Here is a 14,986-nt window from a genome sequence, read left to right as displayed (position 1 = left end):
CAAAATATTTATGCTAAAAGACATGGGTTTAGTCATACTTTAGCGCAAACTATTTTAAAAATAAATAACCATAATAAAAGTTATGGGAAGCTACAATTAAAACTAAACAATTACTTATTTTTAGTGTAGAAAGTGCAGTGTACCACAACTACTGCCATAACTCAATATTTTGGCATCTCAGCATGTGTTTACTAGATTTATTTTTTCGTTGGAAATTTGACGTATTATTTCACAATGTTAAGTTTTTTATTTAGATAGGAAGCATTTTGACTGAGGTAGGATGTATCTATATGGCAGAATAGTCTGTGAAAAAAAAAAAAAACTAAATATAATAATCATTTTACCAATGTGTAGATATTCCTACATAATTTGTTTTGCTTCTTTTGCTTCCTTACACTTAGGTGAAGTAGGAGTATCTGTGCCTCTTGTCTATTAAACTATTCACCCAATAACTTATGTTCTTCAGTTAATAACAAGTGGAAAACCTATGCTTCCAAAAGAAGACATGATGCTACACCAACCTGGGAGAAAACCTAGAAATTCAAATACCTCTCTGGAATTTGCTGGAGACTTGTGTGTATGTCACTGTAACACTCAGTGATACCTGCTGGTCCCTTTGGGGGATTTCAGTAAATTCAGAAACAATTTTTTTTTCTTTATTACTTTCTGATGTTCCAGATGTAATTATATTAGTTTCAGCTGAAAAAACCACAAGCACACATAGGGAAAATTTTCAGCAATATCAGATTGCCTTTGGCTCCACCCCTATGCAGTATTTACTTTATCAGCTGCCCCAAAGGTCACTGGTGCAGAACAAGAGCAATCTGGCAAAGTCTTATCCATGAGAAGGTTATCATTCCCCAAATACTCTATTGTTCATGGGAACAGTGTGCTTGACTCTTTTTTTAAAAAATCAGAGACTTTTTAAATGGATTGTATCATTTTTACCAGGCTGTTTCTTAATTAGCTCAAAGCGATTGCAATGAGAAGACTTGGGTCTCCTTCTGCCTTGGGTATGACTGAAGTGTCTGAGGCTGCACATCCTGCTCTGTGTAGTATGATTGATAACAGAGTGTAAAAGAATGATTTCATGTTTCCAAAATCATGAGAATCTTTTTTTTTGTCACCCCAGTGGCAGCAGTTACTTAAAGGATATCAAACATAGGACTGCTGAATCAGATAAAGAAATATTGAGCTGATTCCAGCTACATATATCTCCAGCATACTGCAGATCAGCAACCAATTTCTCAGTTCTAAAAATACTGAGGGGTCAGGGCTGAAAAAGGCAAGCAAGAGACTGGTTATGTCATATTGTATGCTGACAATCATTAGGAAATAGATCTTGTGCAGCCAGTTTTATATGACAAAGTTCAAACAGAACAGAATAACACCAATAGTCAGTAGCTTTAATGCAGAAAAATGCTCTCTTCTGTGTTGGTTTATTCATATCTTTTGATGATGAATGTAGCTCCACAAAGGGTATGGAATGACCATACTGTTGTGTAAGGTTGTGAAGCAGAGAGTATGTCACCCTATCCTCTATACTCTTTCCTTTGGCTTGTGGGATATATGGGAAACAACTCTTCCACTTATTTCTTCAGTTACTGCAGGAAATCTCATCCTTCAGCTTTGACCCATATTCCCCTAATTTAAAACAAATTCCTACTTTTCCCTACAGTTCCTCTAGCTTTTTAATAGGAGACGTAAGATTTGAAGAGATATATATCAGAGTTGGATACTGTAAAAGATTTTTTGAATCTCTAGTATGGCTACTAGATTTATGGCTACTACTTGTCATGATTTGAAGACTGTTTTTTGTTTCCTGAAATGGCATCTGGGTTTTTTCAACAGTGCCACAGATATTCTCGTAAACTACTGGGTTCAGGTAACATGTGCTAATATACTACCCAGAAAGACAATCAGCAAACAATTATGAAACAATGACAGAATGACAGAATGACAGAATTTCTAGTCAGTCAGTTCTACACTGATTAAAATCCACAGGTTTAAAGGCGTTAATCAGCCAACAAATTAATTTCTCTAAAGCTATTTTGTGTATGTGTAGCCAAGAGATAATTACTCTGGCAACTCTACACAATAGTTTGAAGGCCTTTCCTGATGTTACAATTGTCTATTTACAAAATGAAGAAAAAGTGTAACAAGTAGAATTAAGTGAAATTTCTATCATATTCATAACCTCTAAGCAATTGCTATCCATGGAAGCGAAGGGCTTGTTGAGTAGTTGAGACACATGCACCTTATTGTGTTAATATGCACTACCAGGCAATATATTTCAGTCAAATGTCACACCAAGACACGTGTTAAAACCTAAACTGCTCAAGATTAAGCAGTAGGTTTTAAAATAGTTGTGCAACATATTAACAAGATTATTGTTGACATCACTCTAAGTGATTGAATGAAGACATTATTACATTTCAGATGTTAGTTCTGATAGCCACAGTATAATTACATTTAGCATACTTGGTAGTTGTAAGAGTCTAAATTTACTTAAAAAAAAAGCAGTGTGTGAAAGATCAGAAAACCAAAAAATATTTGGACTCAATACAAATATTAGCTAAAATTCACATAATATATAATTCTAAACTAACCATAAATAAAAGACATCAGGAAGATAAACATAATCTGAGGAGCCTTATACAAAAGGTGAACTGAGCTACAGCAGGAATAGTATAAAAGTTACCCATTCACAATATATCACTCAACGAGTCATTCCCACAATGTGTATTTGTGGCATAGGAAAATTCTGATACTCAGTAAAAAATGAAGTTCAAATAGCAAAATAAAGTCAAATTTTCACTATTCAATATTCTATATAAATTAAAAAATATAATCTCAAAATATATACATTAATTAAAACAGGTGAAATCTATATGGTTAATCTTTTGGGAATTCTAGAAACAGTATAACCTAGGTGTCTACCATATTCTATGAAATCCAAACTGGTCAATGAAAATGAGTCTTTTCTGGAAGAAAAAAGAGAAGCAGCACTATAATACACTAGAAAAAAATATTTCTAAAACAACACCACGTTAGGTCTGGTTTTGAGATAAGAAATATGTTTCAGCTGCATATTAATGAATTAGATTGACTTAGATTAATTTTTCCATGTTGTTGTTTGCTTGGTGTTATTGAAACAGGCAAGGATGACACCAAATTCCACAAAATGTATGTCTTTCAGTCTAGCATTTTTGATTCTGCTAAGTACTTCCAAGGACAGAGTTTGTTTTTCTCAGAAGTCACTGCTTTAAAATCCTGCTGTAAAGTTGAATAAAGTATATATACAGGATGGTTCTAATGGTCTCCTGTAAAAGGGGTATCTACCATGACCCTTGTTACCAGTGTTTTGTTACTTCTTAATTAAAAGTCTTTATTTAAATCATGAGGGGTTTTTAATGAAATCACGTTCTTATTGTGTTTATTCAGAAGAGAACTTATTCTCCCCTTCACTGTAATCTGTTGTTTGGGATTTTTTTAATTCTTTAGAAGCTGTTGATTTGTTCACCCTTAGTTTTTTATTTTTCCACCAACAAATAGATAAATTCACTGTATCCCAGAGGCTGTATTTTTCAAACTTGTTATTCTTCCTGTTGCTATTCTTGCAATGCTAGACAATAACAGGTATTGTTTTGTAGTGTAATGCTGTGGCTATTTTTTACAATAAATTACTATAGTTAAAAAAAAAGGGACTTCAAACCCAAGTTGGAATACCAGCAGACCTAAAAATAATATCCTGTTTCAAATGATGATAATATGTCACTTGGTCATGGTTATAGAACAAACCTAACAAAGGACTTGGCCACTTTGTGCTAAGAAGGTGAATCTGTTCCTAGTCTACAGGTAACTTGTGATTTTCATTGCATAAAAAAGGAAGATTCTGCTTTAAAAGCTGCAGCCTGCTTATTACAACTGCAATAGATATTCTCATTACTCTGTTTTAAGTATCAGTCTTTATTATTGCAATCCAGTGCAAGTGAGAAAGAGTAGAGATGCACTTCCTGAAGAACAGGACAGGAGCAGAACAATGATCCCCATTTCTCTTGTTCCCTTGGGAAATTATTAGTGAAAGCTCATTTGCTCATCTCTGAAAATATATTTGTCTTTTTTTTATTCTATTAAAAATTAGTGCATATTATTATAGCACCTAAAAGCTCTGCGTTTTTACAATCCTCCCTTCTGCCACATATTATAACACAAAGTACAAGGTCACTTCATTTACAAAGACCTTACAAATTGAGTGTAAAATAAAAGACAATGGATGGGAAAAGACAGAGGATTACAAGGGAATTACAAGACAGTGCTAGTCACTGTGATAGGCAGCAGATTCAGCACAGAATCACCATAAACGCTGTGAATACTTTGTTTTTACTTTAAGTAATTAACACTAAATTTTAGATTTTTTTTTTTTTAAGGAAAGGAGAGAAATAGGGGAAGGAGTAAGAAATTACTTTCTGGATATTTTACAAGAGCTTCTTCTCAGAGTGAGTCTATGGAACAGAAAGAAGGTGATTGTTTCACAAGGGAACAAGTGAATTTATAAAGAAAGGCAAGATGTGCTGGCCAGAGGCTAGAAGCAGTGGTCTCATTGCCAAATAAGAAGGAAGATGTTGGAGTTAAATATGCTTTCAAAGATACTGAAAGTAAAGACGAGTATGTCTGATGTAGCAAAGAGAAAACCAGAAATACATATACTCTCAGTTCAATTAGATAACTTTATGGGTTTGTACAATAACTGGCCTGCTGTTTGTATTTTCAAGTTAAAGTCCTTTTATACATATAGCACTGTGCAACATGCCAAAATCTAAAAATGTTTATTCCCCTGCAATTTGTATGAGATGTGACACTTGAATCCATGTATCATAGGTTATTAGCATAATCTAGTAAAGAGGGCATTGAAATGGGGCAAAATATTAATTATGCTCTCTAAGCTGTTTATTGTTGGTGGCTACGGTAGGAACTGTCAGAAGAAGTGGCCAAAACACCAGATAATAGGTAGCCAGAAGCATTTGCTGTGGCCCAGACTGAACACCTGTCTCCTCATTTAAACAGTGACTGAAATAATTTTCCTTGTGATTCCTCTGAAAGGTCTCTTTGACATTAAGCTTTCATATTTTGACTAGTCTTTCCTTTACTGTGTTCTGTGGAAAAAAAAAAAAAAAAGAAAGTTAATTTTCAAGACTGGTTTCTGTGCAAATTACTGCTTAGTGTTAAATACACCAGTTCTACAGAGAGAGTCTCCAAGGCCTTTACGCCTTCTAAACTTCACTCAAGCTTTATCTGACAGCCACGTTGAGCTTTGTTGGCCTTGTGTTCCATGTCACAAATATTGTTCTTGCAGCTCTAGGAAAATAAGTCATTTGCGACAGAAAACTGAAACGAGAGAATACCTAAGCCACATTCCTTCCATTCAAGTCTGGTCTTGCACTGTTTTAGCTTTACAGTTAAAAACCAAACAATGTTAAGGAATTGGAACCTACTTTTAACATCTAGAGTTCTATGTCTTACTATAAGAACTGCTTTATCTTTTTCTTAGCAAATATATATATGTAGATTACATTTTAGCAGAAAAATATTGAATGATGAGTACAATTGCTAGGATGAAATAAACGGTTGTCTATATGACCTGTGTGTCTGTTTAAGCAATTACGGCATTTCCCTTTGTATAAGGAACGGGGTTTATATTATTATTACTTAAATCACAAACTTAAAATACATAACTTCACAGTTTATCCTGAACAGATAAAGTACTCATGGATTTTTCTGGCCTTAACTAAATACAGGTAAATACTTTTTTCCAGTGCGTGGCACAAACTGGCTGACACATGATAAATTCATAAACCAAACTGCTCCTACATAAAATAGAATCGCTAGGTTGGAAAAGACCTCTTGGGTCAAGTCTGACCATTCCTATCTGCCACTAACCATGTCCCTGAGCACCTTGCCTACTCGTCCTTTAGATACCTCCAGGGATGGTGACTCAATCACCTCCCTGGGCAGCTTGTTCCAGCGCCCAGTGACCCTTTCTGTGATTTTTTTTTTTCTGATATCCAGTCTGAACCACCCCTGGTGCAGCTTGAGGCCATTCCCTCTTGTCCTGTCCCCTGCCACTTGGGAGAAGAGCCCAGCTCCCTCCTCTCTACAACCTCCTTTCAGGTAGCTGTAGAGAGCTATAAGGTCTCCACTAAGCCTCCTCTTCTCAAGGATAAAATGTTATTCCTCAACTTTAAGACTTTAAAGAAGTGTGATAAGGATTTTCAAAATGTTACTTTTTGTCTTATAGATGGCCATTATTAACTGAGCATCGTGTTTCATTTGTTGTACCAAAAGGAACTGAAAATTCAGTAATAGCATATAGTTTGTGTAAAACCTTTGTTTTATGAAAGAATACTTTTTCTTCCAATGACACTAGCTGCAGAAACATGTTCAAGATGCATTTGAATTTGCCCTTTGTTTAATTGAAGGCAAGAAAGTCAGAGGAGATAAAATCAGTTTGGACAATTTCTGTTGACCAGGAATATGAAAGTTGTACATTTTTGCTGCTTCTTCATGGTACTCTACCACTTTTGACATTTTTATGTGCATTTTACTGAGCTGGGAAAAAGGGTGAGGGAAAGGAAAAGTTAGAAAAAATATCTACACTACTCTGTTTCATCTGTCAGTCATCAGGGCCACCAAGGCTACATGTTGAGCCTTCAGGCTGTTCTGCAACTGCAGCTCAAACCGAGCTCTGTCTGAGCAGAAACATACAATTATCCCAATCAAATTATTCCTAGGCTACACAAAACAATTACCCGGCTTAATATGGGAGATGAATTAATTGAAGGATGATTTTCTTTTTTTTGTATAGAATGTCCCTGTGCAGGATATTCCTAAAGGAAAATTGAACCCTTGACTTTCATGCCAAAGTCTCTAAAAGTATTTATATTTTAATCATGACAGACTTTTTTTCAGCTCTTGCCTCTTAGGCAGAGAAGGAGGTTTTAAAACTGCAAATCAGCTCTTATATTAGCATAGAATCGATACGTAAAAGTAGAAAGACAAAAGCAGTGTTTTGACAAAGTTTTGGGTTTTTATTCTTTTTTTATTCTCTTCCACAGATGAAAATTGATTGAAAGAAAAAGTTCAACATGAATTGCTCCACATTTCTCTCGCTTGTGCTGATGTTGTTTCAGCTTTGTCCTTGCTCTCTGAGAGTCCAGAACCACAGTGCTCAAAATACACATCGGACTTTCACAGCGGATCGAAGAGTGAAACGTGGCTGGGTATGGGAACCACTTTTTGTAACCGAGGAACAAATTCCAGTGGCGCCTCTGTATGTTGGACAGGTATGATGTAATGATTAAATGATGGTACAAATTTGGATTTAATATGTTTGTTACCAGCTTACCACCTTAAGTTGGAAGACCCAGCTTCTCTGTGACTTAGAGACATCAGAAAAGTAGAGGAGCTCAGGGAACTATAATTAGGTGGTATATCTCTGCTTTCCTGTGACTTCACTTTAGCTTCAGAAAACTCAAAGAGTTGAGGCCACAACTGTACCAAGGACTTGCCTTCACCTAGGTTTGCTGTGAAAAAACTCTATATTCGCTCTGTTACTAAAACTAGTTCCCTGTGCAGTAGGTGCAGGTATCAAGCAGAAAGTTTCCTTTCTGTCTTCTGAATGAAAGTTAGGGACTCATTTATTGACATTGGGCAATTTGCTTGTGCTGTTTTTGACAATTCGTCAAAGTAACCATACTGAGTACAGTGTAGTTTACAAACAGAATTTAGCATGATTTTCTCTTGCAGTAAGTAGCAGCTGATTTACCCCTCATTAATTTTTAAAGAAGCAGATTAATAATAAACCCTTTTACCACTGAGAAACTACAGGGATCTGCATGCTTCATTAGATTAATGTAGGTTTAGCAGGAAGAGCAATTATTTTTAACACTCTTTTAAAAATGTGATTCAAGATAATTGTCTTAAAGAGAATTTATTTGCCCCTTTCTTCTCTCTCTGCTTATTATTGTTTTTATTATTATTTATTTTTATTTAAGTCGAAGTAATTTTAATCTTGAGATCTAGTTTTCTTTTGTTTTCTTTAAGGCACTTTCTAAATGAATAAACTAAAATAAGTTTAATTACTAATTAACAAGCACTAAAATTTAATTGGGCCCAAAGGGTGAAGTGCTTAAAATTCATTAGTTACTTTTTCACAGCCCTTTCAAAGTTAACTATTATGGAAGTGTGATATCTCACTTCTGAATGAACAAGCATATCATACTAATTTTTTAATTATTTTTACTTTTCCCATTGCTAGAAAAGTATTTATTGTAAAAGAAACTTCATACATGTCATGTATTTTCATATAGTTTTAGAAAAAAATGTATAATCTTGCTTTTGTATTTCTCACAGGTAAACTATGAGGAATTTTTATTGAATATTATGATTAATTTATTGCAGTCTAAACATTATCTAATCAGACATAATTACTTTTTATTGAGTAGAGTATATTCCACTTTCAGTTAATAAAGTAACAGCCCACGATCAACACATGAATTTTTAGTATATAAGATCCTCAAGGAAAGTTCTTCAAAAAAATATAGACCGTCTTTGTTTTTAAGTCACTATTCCGTATAATCTTCTTTTCTCAGTCACATCGAGATCTCAATCTTCAAATGTCATTTAACATAGACTCATGAATCCTTTTCCTTTAAAATGTTTACAAAAAAGTAGTGTGTCCATCATCAATGCAATGACAGATAAATGAAAGTCAGAGTTCTCACCTACAGCAAAAAAACTGTTTATTCCTTTGTGTCTATCTTAATAGAACAGATAAGCTAAGAACCTTCAGTATGCATTGTCAGCAAATGTCATCTACAAGAGAATTCTCATTTAAGATGGTCCAATTCCTTTGGGAATTAATGATTCTGAACGAGGTGGTACAACACAGATTGTATCTAAAGAGCCCACCCAAGGCATGCTTCCAGTCTCTAAGAGTTTGATGCACTCTGTGACCACATCTGAGTCCCATCTTAGGTTCAAGTTCTAAATACTTATCACTTTTCCCATGCCCTGGCGTTCATGAGAAGGAAATCAAAATTAGTGGATCAACAAGAGTCTGTGATGCCTCTTACCCAGATGTCAAATTCAGATATTTGTTTGACCAGACCATACATAAATGGGTGAACCTGCCCCATGTTTTGCACACAATGACTTATATTGAAAACATTTGACTTTCTGATGATTGTTTTTCAAATGGCTCTGAACTCCATAGCCTTGAAAATTCTCTCTTTTGTACTCTCAAGAAAATTAACCCTGTATAATTTAGGGTTTAAGTACTCTTGACAGAATTCAGAACACGAACTCCAAACTGTTCCTCATATGCCAGAGGAGTATCCCAGTCACGTTCCGGATAAACTATCCATTTGATGAATACAAATAATTATGTATCACGAAAATATTCAAAAGGCACAGACACTGTTTCAAAGAAAAGCTAAACAGATTTTTGCAGTTTCACAAGATATCACAAAATATGTTGAGTAGATCCAATAGAGAAAAGTGTCCTGTGCACTGCGTAGTTATTTCTTTCCTGTTCTGTGACCTCATATCCTACACTGAGCTGTACAGTCAACAAGCATGAAGCAAAGCAGGTAGATGTATTATTTGCATTAAAACCTGCTGCTTTGTAGAAGAAGCAGGGTGAATATATATATTTGTTTAAACACAGGATTTTTCAGTTATTCTCCTGGCTCTTAGAGATTTTGACATTTTTTGTTCTATTCCAAAGTAAATAAAGTGCAAATTAGAGGATTAATGACACAATAGAAATTTCTGTTCCCATGAAATTCAACTTTAGATACTTGACATGTTAAGAAATAAAGTTACTGGTATTAAAACGTACAGTTACACGTTGTTAACAGAACTATTCTACTGGCATGAACAAATGCAGCAGGACTGCAATGGTCTCCAGGGCTCATCCTCATCAGAGAAATCAAATCATCATCATAAAGTTCATCTTAGAAAGAACAGAAGATACAGATCATCTTGAACGGAAATGGAAAATGTCTATCCATTTATTTCAGAATAAATAATACAGACTTCTACTACAGAATGGCTTTTCATCTTTTTAATATTTCAACAGAAGTAGAACACCACTGTCTCTCTCATATTTACACTTAGTATTGCTGAGTACAAAAACTATATAAAACCTACAGAGCAAACTTATAATTCACACTAATAAAAAAACTGATAATGATTAATGGCCTTTGCATCATTTTCAGCAGAAGTTTATGGGAGTTAATAAAGCAATGATTTAAAGCAGGTACTTACATATATTCTCTTGACTTTAAAGTGGCTGAAGCATTTCTTTTTCATGTTTCTCATATATTAATATGTCTGTTATATAAGTACTTTAAAACTGAGACATGATTGGCTGAAAATGTGACAGTACGCTCTTAAATATTAGTGTTCAAGAAGGATCACTAGTAATGTGGTTCACCATAGAATGAAAAGAAGTCTAAAATGAATATTCCAAGATTCTATTCCTCCCAAAATATGTCTTGTTTTTCTGGTTTGTACTTGCAGCTGAAATCAGATTTAGACAAGCATGGTGACAACCTAAAATACATTTTGACTGGGGAGGGAGCTGGAAGCATTTTTGTCATTGATGAAAATGACGGCAAAATTTACGTGACACAAAAGCTGGATCGAGAAAAGAAACCCTTCTACACTCTAAGAGCACAAGCAGTTAACAGGAACACTGATCTTCCTGTTGAACCTGAATCAGAATTTATTATCAAGGTTCGAGATGTCAATGATCATGAACCACAGTTCTTGGATGGACCTTATGTGGCCACTGTTCCAGAGATGTCACCTGAAGGTATAGCATGCTGTGAATCAAACTATTTTTTTCCCTGACTTTTTTTCTAGATAACTATGTTGATATAAAATCTTAATAGCATATTGTATGGACAGCCTTTCAGTGTGAAGGAAGAAAACTGTTTTAAAAGCTTGAAAATTTGCAAACGCTTAAACTGAAACTGTGAATACCTGTACTTAACATTCTTGCCTTTAAATATTTAGGTACCTACACATATCCAGGTGCATTTATAGAATCCAGATACATGCTTTTAGTGATTATAGAGCGTTGCCTTTCCTGTCAGTGACTCAGCCTTGAAATTAGTACTTGTTTAAAAATATAACATTACCATTTGCAATGGGTGGAGGACTATAGCCAGTTGACACTGCAGAGGAGATTTGGGGCTGACAGATTTCACTACTTTTTCAATCAGTGTAGCACCGTAGTCTCTAGAAAACATATTTGGTGTATGATTTTTGTTACAACCTGTCAACTCTTCAAGGTTCTACCAGTCTGAAAGAAAAGCATAAAGTACAAAACTTTGAAGTCCTCTGAGCTCAGTTGACTCTTTCAAGGTCATGAATATAAGGTTGGTTGAACTGAATCTTGCTTAACAGCATTCTTTAGCCTACTCTGATTCTGTTTAACAATTAACAATTTTTGGACTCGATGATCCAGTGGATCTCTTCCAACCTGGTTATTCTATGATTCTAAACAGTACGTCTTTATTATAGCCTGTGTAGTATACATTATATTGTACTGTAACTGGAAAAGAGTCACATTCACACCACAGGCACTTACAATTTCAACTCAGAGACAGGGATACTTTCCTTCCTATAATGGGCTCAGAACAGCAATGGTATGAAACTGATGTTGGGCTGACACGATGGGTGTCCCCACTCCATTCATGATGCCTCCCTATCCATATAGCCCAGCCTCTTTCCCATCAGTCAGCTTCTCTTTGTTTGGATTAGATGATGTGCAGTGAAGGACCATTTTCCAATTTCCTAAGCACATAAACTGTATTCTATCTATCAAGAAGATCAATTTTATTCTTGCACCTCTTCTTTCCGCTTATAATAGATTCTCCATTGCACTTATAATAGATTCTGTCACGTATCTGGAAACTTAACAGAACAAATATGAAGCAAAGTTAACATCCAATAAACATAGGTGCGTGGATACTTATATGTGTACACACACATATGCATACATAAAGTATACATAGGCATTTAAATCCTGAAAAAAGTATGAATGCAGCTGACAAACCCAAACATGTTACAAATATTATCTCCAAATAACTATCTTCAAAATGAAAGGAAAACTGCATTTTTAAATCTTACAGAAAGAACCCCAGCAAGGTTTTTAATTCCTAAACCTATCCATTTTGGTTGTTTCTGCTGCAAGTATTATTGAAGAGAAATTTAAATATTTTGCTACTTAAAACTGTATCAATTAACGAGGTCATTAACTTGATAGCATCAGAGATCGTAAAAGATAATAAAAACTATGTTTCATTAAACATTTACCCATTTGACTTTTAGGGCAGTCTCTGTGAATCTTTCACAGGGAGCTGTAAACTTTATCATCTTCTGCCAGCCTGGAGAGCGGTTGCAAGAAAAAGATATTTGTACCTGGAGTTTAATAAAAAGTGTGGTTTGTACTGTAATTTTTGCCAGGAAGCAGATCACCATCACTGTCAGAAACAGCTACAAAAGACATCCATTTAATCAACTTATTTCCTAGTCACCCTGGCTATATCACCTTCCACCAGGGAAACAACTTTGGGGTGTATGATTTCTTCTTCACTGTCACTTTCTTCCATACAGACCAACTTATTTGTGTCAAGTCTTCTGCATCTAAACTCTTGGTCAAACAGCTTTTTCTAACATGAATTGTTGCTCGTTCAGAGGGTGATTCTAGACCTTTAATCTTGCTCCTTCACTCAAATATGTAGATGAGAAGACAGGTGCCTTGTTAAGGACCTTTGCATAACTTTTCATGTGCTTAGGGTAATAATAGGTACAGTTAATTTCCTAGAATTATCTGGGAAATTTTTGTCTGGGATTATACAGATTTAGGACTTTGAGAATGCTCTTTTTCCTTTTTTTTTATTCTCCCTCTCCCTCCAGTAAAGCATTGTTTTTGAAGAACTTGGTGTCTTATAATAGCTTTGAAGTAACTGAGAGTTTATAAGGCTTGATTAATACTCACATAGACTTATAACAGAGAACAGACTTTATTTTATAAAGAACAGACTTTTGGATTCTCTTTATTTTATCCCCCTGTCTTAAAGATAAGCTTCTGTCTTAATTATGGCTCCATGGAAAACAAAATAAAAATATTAGGTGAGATGGTACTTATGGTCAAAATCAACAGTAGTATTTTTTTTCCCATGTACCTCTTTCTCACCTGAAATCATCAGAAAGCAGTTGACAGATGAGAAGTTTCAATCTATATTGACCTGAATTTTCTATAAATTGACACCCTAAAAATGAAAAGCTCAACAATCTTTATTCAGGCTCCCACATCATCCTCTATATATTTAAATTCCTAAAATACCATATCACTTCAGCATAAGATTAATAAAACTGCAAACATCTTAATTTATTTTGTGATCTTCCTGTAAGATAATAACAAAATATTGCAGTAAAATTAAGAGATAAATTAAATTAAAATAATAAAAAAATAATAATTAGAAGCAACACCAGAACCCTATGTGCCTCCTCTGTTAGACACAAGATAGTTGAAGTAGTAAACTCAGTTTGCCATTATCCAATGAATCTAAGTCTTGTCTTATGGATCTTGAAATATTTTCTGTATTGCTGCTTCGCTGTTTGACCTCTCTAACATAATACCATAGATATTTCAAAGATCATTCTTTCACCTACTTCTTCCACACAGACACTACTACACTCCTGGCATGCTAATGTGTATATAAGGCATAACAGAATATAAGTGGAATGTTATATAATAGTATATATCTTAATAGCAGTCAGCTCAAGCACATGAAACTGCCGAGCCACACACTATGAAGACTCTTCTGCACTTACTTACCTTGCTTCTCAAAGGGTAGAGACTGTACTTCTGAGGTGAAACCAGTTTCAGGGTGCATTAATCCTTACAAGGAAATTTCTAACCTCACAGTAGATAGAAAGATTAACTGACTAAATTTTTTAGCATTGATATCATACGGGTTTGCTCTACCAGTGCTTTTCTGCCAGTAAAACAGAACATCCTGTTGCATAATAAGGGATGGAGATCAGAAATAGTTTACACAATACAATTCAGTAGATAAACTTGGCCTTTGCTCTGTTTCAGAGCTGTCTAGCAGCAGTTCAGATCACTGATGCTGGACCCCAGATCTCCTAGTAGTTTTCACACAGAAAACAGGCTGAGAAGGTGTGATCAATACTTGGGAAAGCATTTCACTGTTACTCAACAGTTAGTCTGGAACTAAGAAAGTAAAGAGAGAATAATTCACAGACAGCTACTTGCCTCAGAGACCCACAGAAAAATGATACAAACAGTCTCGTCCAATGTTAGGTACAGATATCAATATATGCACACGAATGTGCCAGGAAAACAGAATACATTTTACCTCTTCCTTAGTTCTCTTTTATCTTCAGTACTAAATTTTATTAGGATATTATATGCAAGTGTCAGAGTAAATGAAAATCATGTCAGTAAATGGACTCCATTCTGAGAATGCTGGACTGTTTTCTTTCCCTCAAGCAGTACAGTTTTATATTAAGTGTCTTCCATACAGCTGTTAAGTTTGTACAAATGCAGTTTACCTGATGGGACGGTTGAGTGTCAGATGCAATAATATATCAGGACTTAATGTTTTTATAGATTTCAAGCTCTAGTTAGAAAATCAATAACTATTTGCCATATGAAGGTCCTATAATTTACCTAATAGCCAATACATAAATAGCATGACCATGTTTTGCCGGAGGAAGGCAAAAATACAAGGCTGCAGAAATAACGAAAAAACTTATACAGCAATCAGAAAAATATAGTTTTCCCTAAATAAAGCTAACAAACAGGAAAAAAAAATTGTGCAAGCATTGTAATTTCTGTCACTCAAATACCAGTGTCTAAGTAAACATGAGTCTATTCAGCAAA

General features: G+C 34.8%; 1 protein-coding gene across 1 annotated transcript in view; it reads left to right on the top strand.

Moving 5' to 3' along the window:
• LOC138718733 (cadherin-19-like) overlaps positions 1 to 14,986 on the top strand; it is a 58,123-nt gene that overhangs the window by 13,373 nt on the left and 29,764 nt on the right. Inside the window, exons 2-3 of the mRNA XM_069853258.1 lie at positions 7,116 to 7,343; positions 10,585 to 10,879. Coding sequence (XP_069709359.1) covers positions 7,146 to 7,343; positions 10,585 to 10,879 — 493 coding nt within the window. The 5' untranslated portion in view covers positions 7,116 to 7,145. The remainder of the gene's footprint in view (positions 1 to 7,115; positions 7,344 to 10,584; positions 10,880 to 14,986) is intronic.

This window comes from Phaenicophaeus curvirostris, chromosome 3 (genome assembly GCF_032191515.1).
Source record: "Phaenicophaeus curvirostris isolate KB17595 chromosome 3, BPBGC_Pcur_1.0, whole genome shotgun sequence".
Taxonomy (NCBI): Eukaryota; Metazoa; Chordata; class Aves; order Cuculiformes; family Cuculidae; genus Phaenicophaeus; species Phaenicophaeus curvirostris.
This window is presented reverse-complemented; position numbering and strand designations above follow the sequence as displayed.